Consider the following 26664-nt stretch of genomic DNA (forward strand, 5'->3'; position numbering starts at 1 on the left):
TCCCTCCCTCCATCCATCCCTCTCCCTCCACTTCTCCCCTCCTCTCTCTCTCTTCCACCTCTCTCCTTCCTCTCTCTCTCCCTTCTCCCCACTCCCTCCATCCATCCCTCCTCTCCCTCCTCTTCTCCCCTCCTCTCTCCCTCCCTCTCTCTCCTCCTCCCTCCCTCTCTCTCCTCACTCTCATCCCTCTCTCCTCTCCCCCTCACTCCCTCCCTCCCTCCTCTCCCCTCACTCTCCTCCCTCCCTCTCTCTCTCCTCTCCCCACTCTCTCCTCCTCCTCCCCTCCCTCCTCCTCCACTCCCTCCACCCATCCCTCCTCTTCTCCCCTCCTCTCTCTCCCCTCCTCCCTCTCTCCCTCTCCTCTCCACTCCTCCCTCCATCCATCCATCTCTCTCCTCCACTTCTCCCCTCCTCTCTCTCTCTTCCCCCTCTCTCCCTTCCTCTCTCTCCCCCTTCTCCCACTCCCTCCATCCATCCCTCCTCTCTCCCCTCCTCTCTCCTCCCTCTCTCTCTCCTCCCTCCCTCTCTCTCCTCACTCTCCTCCCTCCCTCCCTCTCCCCTCATCTCCTCCCTCCCCTCCTCTCACCTCCCTCTCCTCCCTCCCTCCTCTCACCTCCCTCTCCTCCCTCCCTCCCTCCCTCCCCCTCCTCCCCTCCTCCCTCCCTCCCTCTCTCCTCACTCTCCCCCCCACCCCTCCTCTCTACTCACTCCCCTGTCCCTCTCTCCTCTCCCCCACTCCCTCTCCCTCCCTCTCCTCTCCCTCCCCCCTCCTCCCCTCCCTCCCTCCTCTCTACTCACCTCTCCTCCCTCCCTCCCTCCCTCCTCTCTACTCACTCTCCTCCATCCCTCTCTCCTCTCCCCTCACTCTCCTCTCCCCTCACTCTCCTCCCCTCCCTCTCCTCTCCCCTCCCTCCCTCTCCCCTCCCCCTCCTCCCTCCTCTCCCCCTCCTCCCTCCCTCTCCCCTCTCCTCTCCCCTCCCCTCCCTCTCCTCCCTCCCTCTCACTCTCCTCTCCCCTCCCTCCCTCCCTCCCTCCCTCCCTCCCTCCCTCTCACTCTCCTCTACCCTCCCTCCCTCCCTCCTTCCTCTCTACTCACTCTCCTCCATCCCTCTCTCCTCTCCCCTCACTCTCCTCCCTCACTCTCTTCTCCCCTCCCTCCCTCCCTCCCTCCCCCTCCTCCCTCCCTCCTCTCCCCCTCCTCTCCCCTCACTCTCCTCCCTCCCTCCCTCCCCCCCTCCCTCCCTCCCTCTCACTCTCCTCTCCCCCCTCCCTCCCTCCCTCCCTCCCTCCCTCTCACTCTCCACTCCCCCTCCCTCTCACTCTCCTCTCCCCTCCCTCCCTCTCCCCTCCCTCCCTCCCTCTCCTCACCCTCCTCCCTCCCTCTCCTCACCCTCCTCCCTCCCTCCCTCCTCTCCCCCTTCTCCCCTTCTCTCTTTCCCCTCCTCCCCCTTCTCTCTCTCCCCTCCTCCCCTTCTCTCTCTCTCTCCGCTCTCTCCTCCCTCCTTCTCTCTCTCTCCGCTCTCTCTCCTCCCCCTTCTCTCTCTCTCCGCTCCCTCTCCTCCCCCCTTCTCTCTCTCTCTCTCTCTCTCTCTCAGTTTTCAGACCTGGAGAAGGCCATCAACACTCTGGTCACAAACTTCCACTCTGCTTCAGCTGATAAAAGCTCTATGCTTAAGGCAGATGAATTCAAGAGCCTCCTTTCCTCGCAGCTGCCTAACCTCGTCAAGGTAAAAAAAAAACACGCCCAGATACTTGTCACTTGCTCACAGGGTGTGGCCGCAGGTCCCTGTTTGGAAACGCTAAACCACTCTGCCCAAGCCTGGCTGTCACTTCTTACGCTTATGTGGATGTGGAGATACACATACATACAGTGTGTGTGTGTGTGTGTGTGTGTGTGTGTGTGTGTGTGTGTGTGTGTGTGTGTTTTTCCGGTTCGGTTGATTTAAACGTGTCACAGAGAGACGCTGGACACTGAACTGAGAGAGGAAAGGAGTCCGGGCTGCTTTAGGAAGAGAAAGTGCTTTAGTCAGAGCCTGTCATTTCAGGTCATGTTGCAGCAGGCTGCCTGGGGCCTAATGAGGGATTTCTGAAAAAAAAAAAACTGAATGATGATGAACAAAAAAAATAAACAATTTCGTCCAACAGTGTTAATATGATGACCGAATGTTAACAGTGAGAGACAGGAAACAGGAAACCGTATGGAAAACCAGCCCCCAGCTCAGGACACGCACTGCGGAAAAAAGCAATGAAGTCAGCAGGAGATTTCTGTTCAAATCCAAAACAAATGTATTTACCTTTCACTTCACTAAAAACGTTTTCCTCAGTGTTCAGTAGTTTGCACTGATAGACTCCAACTGTAATTTATTCCATGTGAAACCCTTTTACTGTTCAGTATTTTAACATTCTTTTACATGAACTCGTTTTTACTGATTAACTGTTAATTTCCCGAGACTCGGGCCCTGAGGAAAACTAAAGTAATCATCTGTAACTGCCAGTAACCCCAGAGCTATAAAGCGAAATAAAAACAGCTGAAAAAAGCTGCACTACTGTTTCAGATATTCAGTCAGAGCACAGTGTGTGTGGAAATAAAATAAATCTAAAGACAATCTTTTTTAAAAAATCGTAAAACTGTTTGTCATCTGTTGAGGAAAAATAAAATCTCTAATTTCATGTTTATTTTAACAAAGTCAGTTGGTTGGAGCATCAGTTCACTCTGTACGGCTTCACAGGCTCACTTGGGGTGAAGTCTCGTACCGTTTACAGAAATAAATTACTGTAAAGTTTTGGAAATAAAAATATGTCAGCAAGTAAATGAATGAATGAATGAATGACCCAGAGCAACTGAGGAAAAGCTGCAGAATGAAGAAAGAAAGAAAGAAAGAAAATAAATAAATAGAGTTAAAAAAGCAAGACAGCAAGAAAGAAAAGAAAAGAAGGGAAATAAACCATGTACAAGAAAAAAAAAGGATTTTTAATGAAATTTCTGTTCCATGAAGAGTTTTATGTATAAATGCAGACGGTACAGTGTGATAAATCTCCTCATCACATCGTTATATTACATTTTATCTCCGATTCTGTCTGATTACATCACGTACTGAGAGTGTCCAGAGTCTCACCAACCAAGAGACAAGATTTCATCATTCTACACATCATTCTCTCTCAGAGAGAGAGAGAGACAGACAGACAGACAGACAGACAGACAGACAGACAGAGATTGAGACAGACAGACAAAGAGAGAGAGAGAGACAGACAGACAGACAGACAGACAGACAGACAGAGAGAAAGACAGACAGACAGACAGACAGACAAACAGACAGACAGACAGACAGACAGAGAGATAGAGACTGACAGACAGAGAGAGAGAGAGACAGAGAGACACAGACAGACAGAGAGAGAGAGATTAGTTCAGAGTTGGACAGTGACGAAGTACATTTACTTGAGTACTGTACTTAAGTACACTTTTTGAGTATCTGTACTTTGAGTACTATTTTTTTTGGAAACTTATGACTTTAACTTCACGACATTCGAAAGACAAATATCGTACTTTTCACTCCACTACATTTCTGTCAAGGTCCTCGTTACTATGAAGCAGCTTTGAAAGTGGATGTTTTTTCTTTTCTTTTCTAAATCGTGATTGGTTTTTTCTCAGGTGACACTGAGACAGCCGATCAGTAATCACTAGGGTCACGTCACGTCCATAGACTGTATAAAATCAAGTTCAGTGATTTCTCAGCAGCGTTATTTGAACACGATCAGCTGATGGCAGAATGGAAGGAGGCGGTTCTTCTGGGGAACACACGCACTCACGGCTTTACCTGGAACCCATGCTTCAGTTTTCTGAAAGGATTAACGATTCATTTCATTTTAAATGTTTGCTTTGTTTGCCGAAAATGAACCACATCACGGCCTTCAAAAACTCGCCGTCCAACCTGCGGAAGCATATTGAGGGATATAAACGTTTTATTCCGAGAGAAAGCTTGCAGTGAAGTTGTCTGTGCTTTTAGAGCTAGTGATAATGTTGCAATAGCTATGCAGTCTGGTTCGGTAAATGACTTTCTATGGATTTTCCCGCCAAGTTGCCGTAGCCTTGTCCACGGCTAACATTAACACATATCTAGTTAACTTGGATGCTGTTAGTTAGCATGTAAAAATGGGGTTACACTAAGATGAATAACATTAACTTATCTGAAGTCCTTTCAGAAATATGTTTTAGTATAATCTTGCCAAATAAACAGAATGTAGAAATCTTTCTTTTCCAGTAGCGTTAGCTACCCAATATGATTTTGAGTTTGAAAAGAGTTTGCTAGCATGTCAGGTGGAGTTTCACTGACTAGCTAGCTTAACGTTAAACCACCATGATGGCACAGCATGCGTTCATTTTGTGAATTCACATTTCTGTCTTTGGTAACGGCGTTAGGGTTTGGAAGCGTTGTGGCAATAATACAACAATGCATTGACAGAAAATGTACTTTTAATACTTAAGCATTTTTAAAAGCAAGTACTTCAGTACTTTAACTTAAGTAAAAATTTGACTGGATAATTTTCACTTGTATCGGAGTCACATTTGACCAGTGGGATCTGTATTTGACTTAAGTAATGAAGTTGGGTACTTTATCCACCTCTGGATTAGTTACCATTTAATTCAGGAGACTGTATGAGTAATAAAAACACCTGGTGTCATGCTGTTACAGGTAAATAATCACTGATCTCAAGGTGTGATGAAGTAGAAGTTGATGACTTTTCTGTCGCAGTCCATCCTGCAGTGTGTTATTCCTCTAATACCACTGTGACTTTCCAACAATGACAATTTTTTATCTATTACAGAAAGTTACTTGTATTTTTCCTCTGTTTATAGGTCCATGTACCGTTGTAGATCAACGCTGTAGATGAATGAATCAGAAAAAGCTTTATTGTCAAGTAATTATTGTAACTACAAGGAATTTGGCTTGGAGTTAAGGTGCTCAATAAATAAATGCTAAATAAAGACAGTCTATTTTAAGATGTTAAGAAATAAGAACTAAATAAGCAAAAGAAAAAAATAAACAATTGTGCAGGTAAACAAATGTGTAAATTAAGTAAACAATAAGATAAGTAAACATCTTGACGGGACAAGATGGCGGAACGCTTACGTCGCAAGGCAGGTGCGGCAGGTGCCGAAAACGCCACTACAAAATTAATCAATAATTTTCCGGGTTTGTGTTTCATAATTAAACATAAACAGCGCAAGTTGATAAGTGATTTGATACAGTCGGCCATAATTGCAAGCTACATCGTTACAGTGCTAGTTTTGTCTATCCGTTGTTGTTGGATAACAACAAACCAGCAACAACTTGTTACCTTTGATCCGCGGAGTCAATACATCTCGTACTCCGTGATTTTAAATCATGGAAATGCGGCTCCCCCGACAAGGCAGATCCGAACCAGGGAGAAAGAAAGATCATCCCTACAACTGAGAAGATCTCTCGGTTACCTCGTCATGATGCTACTACTTGCAGGGGATATCCACCAAAACCCTGGGCCCATCAGCTGTAGTGGTGACACGGAGTCTGCTGTTGCTACAACCATCAGACAAGGTACTGTTGACGCCTCTGGTAATTCGATGAACGTGCAACAAAATTATAAACTTCTGCCACCTCTTCCTTTGAACGTTACACCGGCAAATGGAAATGGAATAATCCCCCCATTCAACAAAGTGTGTGATAAACTGTCCATTCATAAACGGCGCAACTTCCTGTTTTTCCAAACAATGAACCATGCAAAAGTTCTGTGGGACCCACACGCAAAGCCCAAGGGGCTGCTAGGAGGACATTTAAACATCCGAAGCGTCGCATCAAAAATTGATCAACTGGAAAAATTATTAATGGACTCAAATCTTGATTTTCTTTGTCTGACCGAATCATGGCTGGCAGACTCGTCATCTGACGTTGCATACCGAGTGCCTGGTTTTAACATTTTTAGAAAAGACCGAATATCTGGTAGAGGAGGTGGTCTGTTGATGTATGTTAAAGATTCCATAAATTGTAATGAAATTGAAATTAAGTGCACGGACCTGGAATGCATGGCAATAAGAATGGCTTTATCCACCAACATGTCATTCACCGTAATGTGCATATATAGACCACCCTCATCAAACACTATGTTTTATGAACATTTAAGAAACATTTTGAAGGAAATGAACACAAATAAAGAAATAATTTTACTTGGTGATTTTAACATAAACTGGGCTAGTAAGTCAGTTAGAAAGAAACTTAAAGACTTAACAAATCAGTTTTACCTCACTCAACTAATTCAAGGGCCCACCAGAATTACATTATCATCACAAACACAAATTGATTTGATATTTAGTAATAAGCCTGAGAGAATAACAAAAACATTTAATTTTCTAACTGGAATATCAGACCATAACTTAACATTGTTATCAAGGAAATTAACGAAACAAAGGTTTATGTATCGACAGGAAAGGAGAATATTTAACATTATACCTAAGAGGCTTATTAGTGAGTTTGAATGTCAGTTTAAGCAACAAAATTGGAACACGATTCTGTCAATCAGGGACCTTGAAAATGCCTCTGAGAACTTAATGGCTACTATTAATAGGATTAAAGGTGAGTTTAGTAAAAATGTTACATTCTCAAGAAAAAAACAAAATCTACCTTGGGTTGATGAGCAAGTTTGGGCCTTAATGCGTCAAAGGGATCATGCATTGAAAATTGCACTTAACTCTGGATTAGCATGTGACAGGAGAACATTTCAACAGCTACGTAACAAAGTAGTTAATGACTTGAGGAAGGCTAAAGCTAATTTCTTTATTAATATTATAAATGAATCAAAAGGGAACACAAGGAAAACATGGAAAAATATCAATAGAGTACTTAAGAAAGACAATAATAAAAAATATACTGAGTATGAATTGCTAGTGCAGGGAACCCTTATAAGGGATAAAGTCCAAATTTCCTCTATGTTCAATGACTATTTTATTAACTCAGTCTATGATCTTGCATTAGGTTTTGGTGCAAGAGAGAAAACCATTACACTAGTGAAAGATGATATGTCATCCTTTAGCATGTCAGAAGTGTCAGAAACCTCTGTAACAAAAATCCTAAGGCAGTTAAAAAATTCTAAGGCAAAAGATATTTTTGACTGCGATTGTGCATTTGTCAAAAAATACGCAAATATACTCTGTACCCCTATCACCCACTTGGTCAATTTATCCATTACAGAAAGTTATTTTCCTGTTGCCTGGAAGACAGCAGTAATAACCCCCATTTTTAAATCTGGGGATGTTACCAACTATAGGCCTATTTGCATTCTTCCCACCATCTCTAAAGTAACTGAAAGAGTTGTGTGTAACCAGTTGATGGCCTACTTAGAAGACCGTTTCCTGCTGCATCCTATGCAGTTTGGATTTAGGAAAAACCATTCAACAGAAACGGCCCTCTGTTACTTTATAGAACAAATAAAATCTAAGCTTGATGGAGGTGGTGTAGTTGGTGCTGTCTTCCTGGATTTCAGGAAGGCATTTGACACAGTTAATCACAATGTTTTGTTATCTAAACTCTCACAGCTTGATTTTTCTACTACCGCTTTGACATGGATGGAATCATATCTAGACTCTAGAAAGCAGTGCACAAGAATTAATGGCACATGCTCCACTCTGTCCAATAGCACAACTGGAGTGCCACAGGGATCAATTTTAGGACCAATTTTATTTAGCTTATATATTAATGATTTACCTTTGGTTTGCCCAGATGTTCAAATGCAAATGTATGCAGATGATACAGTTATTTTTGTTCATGCCAAAACCAGAGAACAAGCTGCACTAAAACTTACCTCAGCCTTAAACAAGGTGTCAGATTGGCTGACACACAACTGTCTTACTCTCAATGTGGGCAAGACAGTGACCATGTACTTTTACATCAAGAGGTGTGATGTAAGCCAGCAACCTGACATCTTTGTTAAGGGAGAGGCCATAAAAACTGTTGATAACTTCAAGTATCTGGGTGTTATCATTGATTCTAATTTGTCTTTTAAAACGCATATCAAGAAGATATCCAAATGTGTTAGAGTTAGTTTAGTAAATTTTAGGCATATCAGACACCAGTTGCCACTGTCTGCTGCAAAATTGTTCCTACACTCAATGATCTTTTCACATCTGTCATACTGTTGTACAAGTTGGTCACAGGCAGGTGTGACCACCATAAAACCATTAGCCTCTCTTTACAAAATGGCTTTAAAGATTTTGGACAAAAAGCCAAGATATTACCATCATTGTGCTATTATATCAAAATACAATATGCTGTCCTTTGAGAGTTTTATTTGTTTTGCTAATATGTGTTTATTGTATAAACTTTTCCATGATCTTGCACCATCACCTCTTAGGCAGTGTATATCACTGTGCAGAGACAATTTAAGAGTTTCAAGGTCCTCTGTGAGAGGTGATTGCTATGTGGGTTATAGGAAAACTTCCTTTGGTCAATCAGCTTTTTCTGTTAGTGCAGCTGAAAAATGGAATGCAATTCCAGTTCACATTAGAAACAGTGCAAGCTTTAGCCAGTTTAAATTATCATTAAAGGTATGGCTTAAGGCTAATCAAATATGTGATCATTAATCAGTGTGCTGTTTTATAGTAAGTATTGTGAAATGGTATGTGTATTGTTTTATATGACGATGTCTATTGTTGTATGTGTGTTGTTTTTATGTGATGATGTGATAGTATATGTTTTTTATATGTTTTAGTATGATGCATGTTTTAGAATGCTGTTGCTATTTTAGTGTGTACTTCATATTGGCAACAGTAAGTCATGTGTGTATGTTTGTGTTTTTATAGCTCCCTGCCCAGGGACCACAGATGCAAATTAGCTTTCTAGCTAACTCTGGTACTAGCGTTGTCTTGTACATGGTCCCTGTCAAATAAGCTAATAAACTAAACTAAACTAAACTAAACAAATGTACAAATCAGGTAAACAACTGGGGGGGCAGAGTAAATGGGGTCACTGGTCTTGTTTATTGAGGTGGGGGGGTCAGAGTGGGGCAAGGAGTCTGAAGTATGGTACTGGCGGGGTGGGGGCAGAGTAAGTGGGGGTCACTAGTCATGTTTATGAGGCCAGCAGTGGTAGGAAAGAAACTGTTTCTGTGGCATGAGGTTTTGGTCTTGATAGACTGCAGCCTCCTGCCAGAGGGGAGTGTCCTGGAGACGAACAGGTCCTAAAGCGAAGGCAGGCTGTAGCCGATCACCTTTTCTGCTGAGTGAATGATACCCTGCAGTCTACCCTTGTCCCTGGCAGAGGCAGCAGTGTACCAGATGGTGATGGAGGAGGTGAGGATGGACTCAATGATGGCTGTGTAAAAGTGCACCATCATTGTCTTTGGCAGGTTGAACTTCTTTAACTGCCGCAGGAAGCACATCCTCTGCTGTGCTTTTGAGATGAGGGAGCTGATGTTCAGTTCCCACTTCAGGTCCTGGGTGATTATGGTGCCCAGGAAGCGGAAGGACTCCACAGTGTCCACTGGTGAGCCATGCAGGGTGATGAGGAGAGGAGGGGCTGGGTTCTTCTTGAAGTCCACAATCATTTCCACCGTTTTTGCAGCATTTAGCTCCTGGTTGTTTTGGCTGCACCAAGTCACCAGATGGTCCATCTCCCACCTGTAGGCTGACTCATCCTCACCAGAAATGAGTCCAATGAGGGTGGTGCCATCCACAAACTTCAGGAGCTTGATGGACTGGTGGGTGGAGGTGCAGCTGTTTGTATACAGGGTTGGAGCAGAGGAGAAAAAATGCAGCCTTGGGCAGATCCAGTGCTGATTGTCTGAGTGTTGGATACATGCTTCCCCAACCTCACTTGCTGCTTCCTGTCAGTCAGGAAGTCAGTGATCCACCTGCAGGTGGGGTCAGGCACATTTAGCTGGGACAGTTTGTCCTGTGGTAGAGCTGGAATGATGGGATTGAACACAGAGCTGAAGTCCACACACAGGATCCTGGCATAGGTTCCTGGGGAATCCAGGTGCTGGAGGATAAAGTGGAGGGCTGTGTTGACAGCGTCGTCCACAGACCTGTTGGCTCTGTAGGTAAACTGCATGGGGTCCAGAAGGGGGTCTGTGATGGCTTTGAGGTGGGAGAGAACAAGGTGCTCAAAGGACTTCATTACCATAGAGGTGAGGGCGATGGGTCTGTAGTCATTTAGTCCTGTGGTTCTTGCTTTTTTGGGGATGGGTATGATGGTGGAGGACTTGAAACAAGCTGGCACATGGCATGTCTCTAGTGAGGTGCTGAAAATGTCTGTGAACACTGGAGACAACTGGTCAGTGCAGTTTCTCAGGGTGGATGGAGAAACAGAGTCAGGTCCAGCTGATTTATGGGGGTTCTGTCTCTTGAACAGTTTATTGGCATCCCTCTCCTGAATGGTGAGAGGCGCAGTGGGGGAGGTGGTGTAGGGGGCCTTTGATGCGGACAGAGATGAGGAGGAGCGGGCTCCTGAAGGGGGGGGGATGGGGGTGCTGGGGTGGAGGTGGTGATTGAGGGGGGAGGTATCAGGACTGTCCCACTGTTTTTCAAAATGGCAGTAGAAGATGTTAAGGTCATTTGCAAGGCGAAGGTTGTTGACAGAGTGAGGGGGTTTGGGTTTGTAATTCATGATTTGCCTTAGCCCTCTCCAGACAGATACAGAGTTGTTAGTTGAGAACTGGTGTTGTAGTTTCTCAGCATACAGCTGTTTAGCGTCTCTCACTGCCTTGCTGAACCTGTATTTGGACTCTTTATACCTGACCCTGTCCCAACTCTTGAATGCCTCCTCCTTCTGCCATCTCATCTGTCAAAGTCTAGCTCTACACCAGGGCTCATCACTGTTATAACTCACCCTGGTACGAGCTGGTATACAGTTGTCCTCACAGAAGCTGATGTATGAAGTCACAGCCTCTGTGTGATCATCTAAACTGTTTGTGGCAGTCCTGAAAACGTCCCAATCTGTTGAGTCCAGACACGCCTGAAGGCCCTCCACAGCCTCCTTGTTCCACTTCCTTGATGTCCTCACAACAGGCTTGCTAAGCTTTACATAGCTTCTGTCTGTATGAAAGGATTAGGTGGACCATGACATGGTTGGAGTGGCCCAGTGCTGCGCGAGGGACAGCGTGATAAGCGTTGTTAACTGTTGTGTAACAGTGATCCAAAACATTCTCCTCTCTGGTCGGACATTTAATAAATTGTTTGTATTTGGGGAGTTCATGGGAGAGATTACCTTTGTTAAAGTCGCCAAGGACAATAACTAAAGAGTCTGGGTTGACCTGCTCCACACACAGTATCTGGTTGGAGAGTAAACGCTATGTCTCCTGCATGTTAGCTTGCAGTGGAATGTAAACACCGACCAGAATGAATGAAGTGAACTTGCGGGGGGAGTAGAAGGGTTTGCAGTTAATGAAAAAAGATTCCAGATCGGGAGAGCAGTGTTGATAGATCACAGTCATGTCGTTACACCAGCCACTGTTTGTGTAAAAATAGATTCCTCCACCTTTAGTTTTGCCAGAGAGTTCCATGTTACGATCCGCTCTGAAGAGCCTGCCAGTTGCAGTGCCAAGTCCAGTATCGATCCACACAGCCACCTCTCTGTAAAGCACATAACTGCAGATGAAGAAAAGTCTCTGTTTTTTCCCCAAAAGTAGCTGGAGTTCATCCATTTTATTGTTGAATGAGCACATGTTGGAGAGATATATTCCAGGCAGCGGTGTACGGTGTCCGCGCTGGCGAAGGTGCACAAGCGCTCCAGCTCGTTTACCTCTCCTCTGGCGTTTCACTCTAGTAGCAGCAGCGCAGGTGAGGGCACCTTTGCCCAGAATGGACAATGAATCTACGATACGGTTGGTGGAATGAATGTAGGAAATAAGTCCACTGACGTTGTTTCCCTGATGTTCAGGAGTTCTCCTCTCATGAAAGAAATTCAGGAAGGGTTACATGAAGCACCAAAACAAGACAACACCGAGCGCACCAAAACTCTGAGGCAGCCGTCCATGGCGCCATCTTGGATTCCGCTGAAGGTTGTAGAGGAATGCTGTAGAACAGCCACAGAAACAAGTTTATTTCTCTCTCTTGCATGCGATAGAAATGCAGATTATCATATTTACAACCCCGATTCCAAAAGAGTTGGGACAAAGTACAAATTGTAAATAAAAACGGAATGCAATGATGTGGAAGTTTCAAAATTCCATATTTTATTCAGAATAGAACATAGATGACATATCAAATGTTTAAACTGAGAAAATGTATCATTTAAAGAGAAAAATTAGGTGATTTTAAATTTCATGACAACAACACATCTCAAAAAAGTTGGGACAAGGCCATGTTTCCCACTGTGAGACATCTCCTTTTCTCTTTACAACAGTCTGTAAACGTCTGGGGACTGAGGAGACAAGTTGCTCAAGTTTAGGGATAGGAATGTTAACCCATTCTTGTCTAATGTAGGATTCTAGTTGCTCAACTGTCTTAGGTCTTTTTTGTCATATCTTCCATTTTATGATGTGTCAAATGTTTTCTATGGGTGAAAGATCTGGACTGCAGGCTGGCCAGTTCAGTACCCGGACCCTTCTTCTACGCAGCCATGATGCTGTAATTGATGCAGTATGTGGTTTGGCATTGTCATGTTGGAAAATGCAAGGTCTTCCCTGAAAGAGATGTCGTCTGGATGGGAGCATATGTTGCTCTAGAACCTGGATATACTTTTCAGCATTGATGGTGTCTTTCCAGATGTGTAAGCTGCCCATGCCACACACACTAATGCAACCCCATACCATCAGAGATGCAGGCTTCTGAACTGAGTGCTGATAACAACTCGGGTCGTCCTTCTCCTCTTTAGTCCGAATGACACGGCGTCCCTGATTTCCATAAAGAACTTCAAATCTTGATTCGTCTGACCACAGAACAGTTTTCCAATTTACCACAGTCCATTTTAAATGAGCCTTGGCCCAGAGAAGACGTCTGCGCTTCTGGATCATGTTTAGATACAGCTTCTTCTTTGAACTATAGAGTTTTAGCTGGCAACGGCGGATGGCACAGTGAATTGTGTTCACAGATAATGTTCTCTGGAAATATTCCTGAGCCCATTTTGTGATTTCCAATACAAAAGCATGCCTGTATGCGATGCAGTGCCGTCTAAGGGCCCGAAGATCACGGGCACCCAGTATGGTTTTCCGGCCTTGACCCTTACGCACAGAGATTCTTCCAGATTCTCTGAATCTTTTGATGATATTATGCACTGTAGATGATGATATGTTCAAACTCTTTGCAATTTTACACTGTCGAACTCCTTTCTGATATTGCTCCACTATTTGTCGGTGCAGAATTAGGGGGATTGGTGATCCTCTTCTCATCTTTACTTCTGAGAGCCGCTGCCACTCCAAGATGCTCTTTTTATAATAATAATAATAATAATAATAATAATAATAATAATAATACATTTTATTTATAAGCGCCTTTCAAGGTACCCAAGGACACTGAACAGTAGAAAACAAACAATAAAAGCAGAACAATAAAATAACAATAATAAAATAATAAGAAATCAATAATAACAATAACAACATTATTAAAAATCAAAGAGAAAAAGCCAAGCTAAAGAGATGTGTTTTTAGCTGTTTTTTAAAAGAGGACAGTGTTGAGCATTGGCGTAACGCTAGTGGCAGGGCATTCCACAGCTTTGGGCCATTTACACTGAAAGCTCTGTCACCCATAGAACAGAGCCGAGAGTAAGGGACTGCTAATAGGTGGGCATCTGTAGAGCGAAGATTTAAAGGTAACTGATATGGAGTTAGGAGATTTGATAAATAGGGAGGGGCCAGGTTATGTAGGGATTTGTAAACAAGTAAAATAATTTTGTACTGAATGCGGTATTTAATTGGGAGCCAGTGCAGGTTGTATAGAACAGGCGTGATATGATCCCAGGGCCTGGTGTGAGTGAGTACCCTAGCAGCTGAGTTTTGGACATATTGCAGCCTATTTAGTCGCTTGGCTGTGATGCCATCGATCAGGGCATTGCAGTAGTCCAGTCTTGAGGTGACAAAATCATGTATAAGTGTTTCAGCTGCAGATGAAGTCAAGGAGGGACGGAGTTTGGAGAGACTTTTCAGGTGAAAAAAAGCTGTTTTAGTGATACTTTTAATGTGTGAATCAAAAGAGAGAGTACAGTCCAGAATAACACCCAAATTTCTTAATTCAACAGTAGTGGAAGTGAAATAACCAGGAATAAATAGCTGTGAGTGCTCCAGTTTTTTCAAGATAGAAGGGGTGGAAATGAGGATGGCTTCTGTTTTGTCTTGATTTAATTTAAGAAAATTCTGCACCATCCAGTTGTTAACAGCATTTAGACAGTTGACGAGATTAGACGGAGGGAGTGAGTGAGAGGGTTTGGTATGAATATAAATTTGGGTGTCATCTGCATAACAGTGAAAGTTAAGCCCATAATGCTGTATTATGTGGCCAAGAGGAAGGATGTATATTACAAATAATAAGGGTCCCAAGACAGAGCCCTGAGGGACACCATGAAGGAGGGGTGATTTCGGGGATCTAAATTCTCCAATTGACACAAACTGTTCTCTCATGGTAAGATAAGATTTAAACCAGGCTAAAGAAGAACCAGTGATACCAAGCAGAGTTTCTAAGCGGCTCAATAAAAGATTGTGACATACAGTGTCAAAAGCTGCTGTAAGGTCGAGGAGAACAAGTATACTGGCATGGCCAGTGTCAGCAGCTAACAGCAAATCATTGACAACCTTGACCAGGGCAGTCTCGGTGCTGTGCATGGCCCTAAACCCAGACTGAAACTTCTCCCAAAGATTATACTGAGTTAAATGCTCTTGGAGCTGATTGGCAACAATACGCTCAAGGACTTTTGCAATGAAGGGAAGATTGGAAATGGGGCGATAATTTTTAAAATCATCAATAGCTGCTCCAGGTTTTTTCAAGACAGGAGTGATAGCTGCTGTTTTGAGAGCCTGAGAGACTAATCCAGTTGCAAGGGACGAGTTTATTATCTTAACCAGCAGGGGACAGAGAACTGGCAGGCAAATCTTGACCAAAGAGGTGGGCATAGGGTCGAGGAGGCAGGTGGTAGGCCTGGATTTAGATACTAAGCCAAAGACATACTGCTCATCAACTAATGAAAAAACAGAGAAAGATCCAACTGGTGGTGGACAGGAAAAGGGGACATTAGAGGGAGTGATGGAAGTGGATTTGATCTGCTTGTGTATAGAGTTTATTTTATTTTGGAAAAATTCAAGAAATTTACAGCAAAGATCAGTGGAAGATCAGTAGCAGGCAAAAGAAGTTTGTTTACAGTAGAAAAAAGCGCTCTGGGGTTTCCTTGGCCTCTGGAAATAATGGTGGTGTAATAGCTGGTCTTGGCATCAATTAGAGACTCTTTATAGGCAGAGACATGGTTACTATATGCTAGTGCATGAACTGTCAGGCCAGTTTTACGACTAAGTCTCTCCAGCTGCCGACCAGCAGCCTTCATTTTACGAAGCTCAGGTGTAAACCACGGAGCAGAGTGAGAGAAAGAGACAGTACGCGTCTTCAGGGGGGCAAGGTGATTGAGAGAGTCAGCAAGGTGAGAGTTATAGAGCATGACTAACTCCTCAGGGGATGAGTTTAATGATTTAGTGGTCAGAATAGGATGTAGTGTGTCAAATAAATCAGCTGTAGCTATGTTTTTTGTGTTCCTGTATGTGATGGTGCGAAATTCATGCCTACGATGGAGAGGCTCAGGGACAGCAATATTAAAAAAAAATAGCCAAGTGATCAGAAACACAGAAATCTCTGGAATATAAATTTGATGGTGTAATGCCAGAGGTACAAACAAGATCTAAGATATGACCCTTTGAATGGGTGGGAAAATCTACATGTTGGGTGAAATCAAAACAATCAAGGACAGCCACAAAGTTTTTAGCAAAATCACAGTTATCTGAGTCAACATGAATGTTCAAATCACCAAGCACCAGTATAGATGGACACAGAGCACTGACAGATGAAAGCAGCTCAGACAATTCATTAATAAAAACAGAGGAAACTCTGGGAGGCCGGTAAATGAGCAAAAGCAGTAGAGGTAGACCACCAGTAAACTTCAGAGCAAGACATTCAAATGATGAAAAATCCTGCAAGGGCATAGATACAATCCTATAACTGGAGCGATAGATCACAGCAAGACCGCCCCCGCCCAGTTAACCGTGGCTTCTCCATATACCGTACTCATATCCTACAGGAGTAGCTTCATTTAAAGCCAGAAAATCATTTGGTATTTGCCACGTTTCAGTTAAACATAATACATCTATGCCAACATCAGTGATCAAATCATTAATGTAGGGTGCTTTTTTATTAAGAGATCGCACATTTAATAAAACAAATTGCGCATTTATTGAGGAAGGGCAATTCTGCGAAGTTTTAACGAAATTTATGGGACACAAGTTCGTAAAGTCAACAGAGCGCCTCTCAACGACAGTCCGCTTGATGTTACGATTCCAGCTCCAAAACAAATCAACGTTGTTTGGATGTTGATGGCGAGCAAACGTCCGTCCAGAGCCCCTGTGTATATATTTAGGCCGACGCAGGAACCCAAGATGTTTGTGCGCAAGCAGACTGTCAGGGAACTTATATGTTTTATTCCCCAAATAGTGGAGATAGGCAGACGAATATTTAAGCGCCATGGAGAAGTCCCAGGAAAGCCGATGCAAAAGTTTTGGCTCACTGTAAAGCCGGTGTCGGTGGCTTAGATCAAAAACAAGGAGCCAGAGTAGAATCACTGTTGCACGCACCATCCAAGCGAGCAAACGTACAGTAGGCTACACATAGAACAGCTAGACAGACACCTGTGCCCTTAACACGTTAGCCAACAGGATACTCACTTGACACTCCAGAGGGCAGGCAACAGAAATAGCCAGCCCTAGGGAGAGCAGTAGTTCATTCAAACAAAAAACTTACCCTCATAGTGAGTAAGAGACTTACCCAAAAGAACAGGTAAGGCAGACACAGGGTAGTCAGCGTTAGAAGTAGCCTAGTCCATTAGTTTGACCAACAGTTCAGTAAACTCCTGTTAAAGTCCAGACAGGTAGATAAGATGAATCCCCAGTCAATACACAGTCTATCTCCTGATTTCAGCAGTAGCAGATGGCTTATCTTAGGATGTCAAGAGCAAAACAGGTTTCCGAGGGCGTTGGAAGTCTGACACAGGTAGTCCTGGAATCTGCTCAACAGGTAATGTTACTGTTTAGGCAAGTATTTGCAGATGACATTCAAGGAAGCACGAGATAAGAAACCCATCTCCAAAGAAGATTAGGGGAAAATAAAAACACACAGATAGCGTGAAAGTAAAATGCTAAAAATAATAATAAACAAACAAATACGGGACCGAAGAGTAGCGGCAGCCAAAAGCGCCAGCGTTCACTCAAAACTGGAAATGTTAATGACCTATTGCCAATTGACCTAATAAGTTGCAATTTGGTCCTCCAGCTGTTCCTTTTTTTGTACCTTTAACTTTTCCAGCCTCTTATTGCCCCTGTCCCAACTTTTTTGAGATGTGTTGCTGTCATGAAATTTCAAATGAGCCAATATTTGGCATGAAATTTCAAAATGTCTCACTTTCGACATCTGATATGTTGTCTATGTTCTATTGTGAATACAATATCAGTTTTTGAGATTTGTAAATTATTGCATTCCGTTTTTATTTACAATTTGTACTTTGTCCCAACTTTTTTGGAATCGGGGTTGTACTGCAAATCAGCACACTCCTGTCTGTCAGAGCACTGCCACTGGAGGCTCCTTCCAGAAATGCTCCTTACAGGAAACACAAAACCATATCAACAATTCAGCATGGTTTTTTTTTTTTTTTTTTACACATCCCTGTACAGGTTGTTGCCATGGAAATGATAACATGTTGTGAATAACAGTGTAGTAAAACCGTGTCATGACGTTGTGTGTCCCTGTTTCAGACCGGAGGGTCAGACGCCGGGTTCGGGGAGGTGCTGAAGCAGATGGGGGTGAAGGATGGAGAAGGAATCACCTTCAGACACTTCTGGACCCTGATCCAAAATGTGGCTACGTCCCAATTCGGCCTGCTCAGCCACGACAAAGTGTCCAAATGCACCTGCCTTCTACTGTGAGCACCGCTCTTCAGTTAGGTCAAGATGGAGGGAGGATGTTCACATCTTCTAGCCGACAAAACATTCTCATTCTCCTTCTCTTTCTGTCTTCATTTAAGCCATCATTTTTTTCCCTTCTTAAAAAACACTAATCGTGCATTATTCTAGTGAAAAGTCTGCCTGATGATTCCATCGATCCAGTGCAATATCAATTCACCGCCATTTTACCTGATACTGTTACCAAAAGTACATACCATCTATGTAAAGGGACCATAAACATAAAACTGTACAATCACTTTCTTTACAAATCGCGATTAACTGGAGTTTTGTAATAAAAAAAAATAATAAAAAAAATAAATAAAAACTTTTTAAAAAATCGACTGTTTTCTAAAATATATGTTACTGAATGCTTGTCTACATGTAACACTCATAATGTATCATGTCATGTTTGGTGTGTTTGTGTAATCTCACCTTCCTGTCTTTACAAGACATCAGCAGTCAAAAGTTTGTGCTCATAGAATGGTTTTGTCTTTTTTTTTGAACTAATAACACAATCATGAGGAGAACAGAAAAAATCCGAAATCAAAAATATTTTAGCATTTAAAGGCCTCATGATGGAGCTTGAGACTTTTCTGAAGGTTCCCAAATAACCAGGAACCAAGAAACTCAGTGCTCGACTGAAATTCTGACAGAAATCCACTTGTTCAGGGAAATGATTTCATTTTAATTGAGAAATAAACTGATCCCTGAGCACTGAACGTCAAAGCTGTATAAACTTTTGACCGCTAGTGTATATCCAAGCTGTAAAACTCTCTCAGCTGCTCATCTGTCCTCAGACGTGACATGATTTTCTCATATTTATACTTCAAAATTCACCTCTTCTCATCCAATTGCATCTTGAAACATGTTATAATTAAAGTCAAACCCTTTATTATTATCTTCTTGTCTTGTTTCTGTCTTCAATGTTGTGATCATGTTAAGAACATGTTCCTCCTTTGGGTTTTAATTCGACGGAAATATCAGTGCACAAGATGTAAAACAAGAAAGGAAACGAGACCGTCAATGACGGTGTAGCTCACTCTGGTTCCATCTCGTCCAGAAGGAACGATCTAAAGTGGGCCACCTTCCTTGCGCAATAAATGTTGCAAGCTATATACACTATATACAAGCTATATATTGAAGCGATATCCACCCTAAGAATACCGACCTATTTACTAGAAAGAATCCAAAACGGCAAGGAATTGACCTTTTTGTTGAACTGCTCATTGAGGCTTAATTAGTCCATAACTTCATTAATAACTGTAATGAAGCAAATCTGGGTAGAAGTTCTATGCACCCTAGGTTCCCTACCTTCATGCCAGAAAGAATCAAAATCGGTGAAGAACTGACGGAGAAGAAGCGATTTGTATGGAAACTGCTCATTAGGGATTGATTAATTACTCCATATCTTCATTATTAATTGCAATTATGCAAATTTGTGTAGAAGCCATATGCACCCCAGGCAGACCGACCTTCCTGCCAAAAAGAATAAAAATCGGTGAAGAATTGAAAGAGAAGAAACGATTTTCATGAAATGTGGATGATGACGTCCGCCGTCAACACACGAGGGCATAAACTCATCACCTGTCGGCCAGATGAGCTGCTAATAATAATAATAAAGTTGTTCATATCAACACAGCTATCAACACATGCACAGATTTGGTACCCCAATATTATTGGCACCCCTTGTAACGATTAGTGAAAAAGGGTTAGAATAAAATCCACCTTTTGGTGAAGTCGCTTCATCTCCTGCTGAAAAAATGGGGAAACTCTGACCTTCAATTGAAATCAACTTATTCAAAGAAAAACAAATCCATCATCAGGAAAATTATTTTCAACAAAACACACATGTGGGCGGCACGGTGGTGTAGTGGTTAGCGCTGTCGCCTCACAGCAGGAAGGTCCGGGTTTGAGCCCTGTGGCCGGCGAGGGCCTTTCTGTGCGGAGTTTGCATGTTCTCCCCGTGTCCGCGTGGGTTTCCTCCGGGTGCTCCGGTTTCCCCCACAGTCCAAAGACATGCAGGTTAGGTTAACTGGTGACTCTAAATTGACCGTAGGTGTGAATGTGAGTGTGAATGGCTGTCTGTGTCTATGTGTCAGCCCTGTGATGACCTGGCGACTTGTCCAGGGTGTACCCTGCCTTTTGCCTGTAGTCAGCTGGGATAGGCTCCAGCTTGCCTGCGACCCTGTAGGACAGGATAAAGCGGCTAGAGATAATGAGAATGAGATGAGAAAACACACGTGGCACTACAGTATTATTAATTACTGGCACCCCAGAAATGATAGTGAACACGATGTACCTAAAGCATGTTTCCCATTTAAATTGTACAGTATGTTTGAGTTGATTGGAGTGTGTAGGAACTTTCAAGCTGTAATCCATGACTTCCTGATTAACTGGGGAACAAATATGAGATGAAACCAGAGGCCAAATTCCCTCGGTATCAACATGGGAAAGATAAGAGAACGCACAACCCAAAAGGTCAAAGTGTGCTGACCTTCATAGGTCAGGGAATGGTTATAAAAAATAGCTTCGGCAGCGCATTGATATCTGAGCTCCGTATCAATGCGCTGCCGAAGCGCGCAGAAGGTGTTAGTACGCCTGTCATTATAGTGCACACTTTCCATAGCATAGAAAATCGCTACGTTTCAATTTGTGTAACTGAACTTGTTTCAGATCACTGGTCATATAAACCTATGTAAACAGGAAAAATGCGGAAGAGTTTGGTCGCATCTAACTACAGCCCCAAAAAATACCGTTGACCATACTGAGCCTAGCTACATTGCTAACAGGAGTGACAGCGCGTCTGACTGCGTCTGACTGACTGGGAGGTCGCGCAAAGCTCGGATAGGTACGGAGCAGCTCGTCTCAATTCAGATAAGAGCATATTTCATTATGGAAATACGGTGGACTGTTCCTTTAAGCCAGCTTGCGACAAATTGCGAATGTCATTTGCGAGAGAGTTTCAAAAGTGTCTTGAAACATTCGTGGGCCTTCTCAATTTCCTCGCATGAGTCGCGAAGTGTCGCTCCTTCGTTGCTGAAATTTTGAACATGTTCAAAAAATTCGTGCGACAAAATTTCTCTCAAAATAGCCACAAATGCTATGAAGTGCTGATGCTGAAGTGCAGACCCTTTTATCTACCGAGGGAGTTCAGTGCTATGTTTATGCTGGCTGTTTACATCCCGCCGTGGGCAGACTGGACTACAGCGCTAGGACTACTACACGACATCATCGGCAAACACGAGACCACACACCCAGATGCCGTGTTCATCGTGGCCGGGGATTTTAATCATTGCAACCTCAGGACTGTGTTACCGAAGTACCACCAACACGTGAGCTTTCAGACAAGGGACAACAACATCCTGGACCATGTCTACAGCAATGTGAGGAATGGCTACAAGGCTGTGCCCCGCCCCCACTTTGGACAGTCTGACCACATCTCTGTGTTCCTCTACCCAGCCTACAAGGCCCTTCTCAAACAAGCCACCCCAGTGAATAAAACTGTTAAAGTTTGGAATGAAGGGACTGATCTGGTGCTCCAGGACTGCTTCAGTTCTACAAACTGGGATGTGTTTAAGACTGCTGCTTTGAGAGAAGACTGTTCTGTGGATTTAGAGAAATATGCATCTGTGGTCACCAGCTACATCAGCACCTGCATTAATGACATTGTCCCCACCAAGCGCTGCAAAATACATCCAAACCAAAAACCCTGGATTAACAGTGAAGTACGCTCCATGCTACATGCATGCTCCACCGCTTTTGCCTCTGGTGATGCAGATGGATATAAAAAGGCCAGATATGACCTACGTAGATCCATCAGGGAAGCCAAGAGGCAGTACAGACTGAAGCTGGAAGGATATTACAACACCTCAGACTCCAGATGCATGTGGCAGGGCCTGCAACACATCACCAATTTCCATCAGAAGAACAGCAGGGTCACAGCCAACCACAGCACATCACCAGATGAGCTGAATGAGTTCTATGCTCGCTTCGACACCCTCAACACCAACCAATGCAGAGGGATTCTACCAGCAGAGGCAGCACAGAGCTCTTCACCCACTGTGACCATAACCGAGGTGAGCAAGGTCTTCAGGAGGACTAACCCCCAAAAGGCAGCCGGCCCTGACAACATCCCCGGCTGTGCTTTGAGGGCCTGCTCTACACAGCTAGCAGAGGTCTTCACAGACATTTTCAACCTCCATGTCATCTGTGCCCACATGCTTCAAGACCACCACCATAGTGCCCCTCCCAAAGAAAAACAATATAACATGCCTGAATGACTATCACCCAATTGCACTCACTTCAGTTGTAATGAAGTGTTTTGAGAGGATAGTCATGTCACACATCAAAAAGGACATCCCAGACACAATAGACCCCCTTCAATTTGCATATCGTCAGAACCGTTCAACTGATGATGCCGTCAGTGCGGCCATCCACACAGTCCTGTCACACCTGGAACACAGGGACACCTATGTTCGAATGCTGTTTGTGGACTACAGTTCAGCCTTCAACACTGTCATCCCCAGCAGACTGACTGAAAAGCTCTCCACCCTTGGACTGACATCCTCCCTCTGCTACTGGGTCCTAGACTTTCTCACAAATAGACCCCAGGCTGTCAGAGTTGGTACCAGAACATCCAGCACCAAGACAGTGAGCACAGGGACCCCCCAAGGCTGTGTGCTCAGTCCACTCCTGTACACCCTCTTCACCTACGATTGCACCCCCTCCCAGAGCAACACTTCCGTCATCAAGTTCGCTGACGACACCAGTGTCATTGGGCTGATCACCAGCAGAGAAGAGAGAGCCTACAGGGAGGAGGTGGCTCAGCTGGTCTCCTGGTGCCAGGAAAATAACCTCTCCTTGAATGCTGAGAAGACCAAGGAGATGATTATTGACCCGAGGAAGAGGAGGAGAGACCAGCACGCCTCGCTGCACATCGACGGGACACAGGTGGAGAGGGTGAAAACATTTAAATTCCTTGGAACTCACATCAGTGAGGATCTCACCTGGACACACAACACACAGCAGACCATCAAGAAGGCTCAACAGAGACTCTTCTTCCTGAGGAAGCTGAGGAAATTTGGTCTGTCCACCAAACTCCTCAGCAACTTCTACAGGTGCACAGTGGAGAGCGTCCTGACAAATTCCATCACTGTGTGGTACGGGAACTGCACAACTCAAGACAGAAAGGCTCTCCAGCATGTCATTAAAATGGCACAGTTCATCTGTGGAGCTGTCCTTCCCCCACTACAGGACATTTACAACACCCAGGCCACAAAAAGGGCACAGAGCATCATCAGGGACCAAACACACCCACAACACAGACTATTCACACTCCTACCATCTGGCAGATGCTACAGGAGTGTGAAAGCAAGGACTACTAGACTGACAAACAGTTTTTACCCCCAGGCCATCAGGCTTTTGAACCACGGATTATAACCACCACGGATTATAATCACCATCTACCTCTATATTTGCAATTTTGCACAAGGTATTGCACATTACATCTGTCCTATTGCATACTGTTTGATTGCTGTCCTACTGCACATTGATTGGTTATTTGTTATTCTTTATTTTAATTATGTTTATTTTTTGTTTATTTTCATTCTACTTTTTTATTTTGCATTGCATATGCACTTTATATTTTAGATTTTATATATATATTTCTTTTTATATTAGTAAGCATAGTTTGGTCGGGTAGTTGCAAAATAATAACCGCTGTGTCTGTTATTGTGTATATGACAAATAAACATCTTGAATCTTGAAAATGCATCGCTGGTGTCGCAAAGCCGTCGCGAACCCTTCTCAAGTCAGTTTCCGTGAGGCTTCCTCTACTTCCCTGCCTGCCGAGGGAAAGCCGGGCTGCGACAGCCTGCGACTAGTTGGAGACACAACAATTGCGGTAAAATATGTGAATATCAATTCAGTGTGATTCCAAGTGAAAATTGTTGCTAATTCGCATATTTTACTGCAATTGTTGTATCTCCAACTAGTCGCAGGCTGTCGCAGCCCAGTGAGATACTACCCTTATTATCTGTGCATGCTGATTGCACTCAAATCAGCATCAGGTGTTTCCCATAATGACTGGGTCCCAAGTGTGAGCACAATGTGCTCCAAAGGATCCCTAAATGTAAATGTAGTTTTTAAGTCTTGGCGAAGGTTAGGCGATGCCGAGCCGCTGTGTTGATGAGGCTCCCGCGAGCATTGAGAACATGGATTTGAGACAAATCCATCTCAAGAAGCTTGATGAAGGTTCTCCGAGCTTTGGGAAGTATTCCCAAACCCATTTGCAAGTATTCGCTGCTTAATTTGCTGACGAAAACATCACCACCAAATTTCAATGCATGCGTTGACATGCATTCTGAGATGTTTTTGGCCACTCATAAGGTGGAGACACACCAAAAAACAACTTGCAAAAGGTTGGGAAACATTCACCGTGCGGGCGGCACGGTGGTGTAGCGGTTAGCGCTGTCGCCTCACAGCAAGAAGGTCCGGGTTCGAGCCCTGTGGCCGGCGAGGGCCTTTCTGTGCAGAGTTTGCATGTTCTCCCCGTGTCTGCGTGGGTTTCCTCCGGGTGCTCCGGTTTCCCCCACAGTCCAAAGACATGCAGGTTAGGTTAACTGGTGACTCTAAATTGACCGTAGGTGTGAATGTGAGTGTGAATGGTTGTCTGTGTCTATGTGTCAGCCCTGTGATGACCTGGCGACTTGTCCAGGGTGTACCCCGCCTTTCGCCTGTAGTCAGCTGGGATAGGCTCCAGCTTGCCTGCGACCCTGTAGAACAGGATAAAGCGGCTACAGATAATGAGATGAGATGAGGTTTTTCTGATGTAAAAAAAAAAAAATTATCATTTTAACAGGGTGTGTAGACTTTTTATATCCACTGTAAATGAAATGCGACTGTAGAAACAGTAACATATTAGTAAATGTGCATTTATATAAACCTGTGATTCAGCTGCATTTATAGAAAATTAATCAAACACCTTCTGACCAATCAGAATGCAGAATTCAGCAGCGCAGTTGTATAAAACTTTTTTTTTTTGGATAGGACAGTGTAGAGAAACAGGAAATGAGCAGGAGAGAGACAGGAAGGGATCGGGAAATGACCTCGGGCCGGAATCGAACCTGGGTCCCCCGATTTATGGTATGGTGCCTTAGCCATCTGAGCCACGACACGCCCCAGTTGTATAAAACGACTGAGTGTAGCAACACTGCCCGTGACGTCATGCCCTGCTCGTACTCTGATTGGCTGGCTTGCCTCGGGGTTGTATTCGGAAGAAGAAGACAGCCATCTTCGTGAGGTCGAAAGGTAAGTGTTTATAGGCTCCTACAGACTAAATTGTTAGTGTTTTTGTTTCCAGTGCGGTTCATAAACTCAAATTTCAGTAACAGGACACTAAAGGAAAATAAAAATGAAAGTAATGTGTGTACACGTTTACAAAACACTGGAGTAGCAGCGCAGCTAACAGGACTTATTATATATACAACGTGTTTCAAAATAATCACAGCTCTCTTGGTCAGTATTTATAGCTACAGAGCCTATCAATCACTCTGACATGGAAATAAGTGAAAACATATGACCACTTTACACCAGAGACCCAGGAAAAACCTGCTGGGAAACGTGGAGGAAAATATTACACACTGCCTTATAGAGCATCAACAATGCGCAGGAATTGCGCAAGTAATGCGCAAATAGTGCGTAATGTGTTACTACGCATGCGTAGAAATTTTTAAAGGCGCAGTGGCAGATGTCAGTGTTTATATCCCTGACAAAAAAAATGTCGAAGGACTATTTTAAAAGTGTCAGAATTACAGGCAAATCACCTCGTTAGCCTTTATACATCATCTCATCTCCTCTAGCCACTTTATCCTGTTCTACAGGGTCGCAGGCAAGCTGGAGCCTATCCCAGCTGGCTACGGGCGAAAGGCGGGGTACACCCTGGACAAGTCGCCAGATCATCACAGGGCTGACACATAGACACAGACAACCATTCACACTCACATTCACACCTACGGTCAATTTAGAGTCACCAGTTAACCTAACCTGCATGTCTTTGGACTGTGGGGGAAACCGGAGCACCCGGAGGAAACCCACGCGGACACGGGGAGAACATGCAAACTCCGCACAGAAAGGCCCTCGCCGGCCACAGGGCTCGAACCCAGGACCTTCTTGCTGTGAGGCAACAGCGCTAACCACTACACCACCGTGCTGCCCTTTATGCATCAGTTTAAAAATAATTTTTTACACACCAGTTGTTTTGTAATTGATTTCAAAACCTTTACAATCAGTAATCTCATCTCATTATCTCTAGCCGCTTTATCCTTCTACAGGGTCGCAGGCAAGCTGGAGCCTATCCCAGCTGACTATGGGCGAAAGGCGGGGTACACCCTGGACAAGTCGCCAGGTCATCACAGGGCTGACACATAGACACAGACAACCATTCACACTCACATTCACACCTACAGTCAATTTAGAGTCACCAGTTAACCTAACCTGCATGTCTTTGGACTGTGGGGG

General features: G+C 43.9%; 2 protein-coding genes across 5 annotated transcripts in view; both read left to right on the forward strand.

The window, feature by feature from the left end:
* Positions 1 to 1582: 1582 nt before the first annotated feature.
* Positions 1583 to 19045, forward strand: s100v2 (S100 calcium binding protein V2). Its single transcript, XM_060904569.1, has 2 exons — positions 1583 to 1727; positions 17959 to 19045. Exons 1-2 carry the CDS (start codon positions 1668 to 1670, stop codon positions 18127 to 18129), a joined length of 231 nt encoding a protein of 76 aa, XP_060760552.1. The 5' UTR covers positions 1583 to 1667; the 3' UTR covers positions 18130 to 19045.
* A 3299-nt stretch (positions 19046 to 22344) lies between these two features.
* Positions 22345 to 26664, forward strand: part of thap7 (THAP domain containing 7) — a 29350-nt gene continuing 25030 nt past the window's right edge. For 3 of the 4 annotated variants that reach the window (XM_060904568.1, XM_060904567.1, XM_060904565.1), the window contains exon 1: positions 25399 to 25455. The gene's annotated coding sequence lies outside the window, so the exon portion shown is untranslated. Of the gene's footprint in view, positions 23639 to 25398; positions 25456 to 26664 lie in introns of those variants that run through there. The other variant, XM_060904566.1, reaches the window with a different exon arrangement.

The sequence above is a fragment of the Neoarius graeffei genome, chromosome 22, assembly GCF_027579695.1.
Source record: "Neoarius graeffei isolate fNeoGra1 chromosome 22, fNeoGra1.pri, whole genome shotgun sequence".
In the NCBI taxonomy this organism is placed as follows: Eukaryota; Metazoa; Chordata; class Actinopteri; order Siluriformes; family Ariidae; genus Neoarius; species Neoarius graeffei.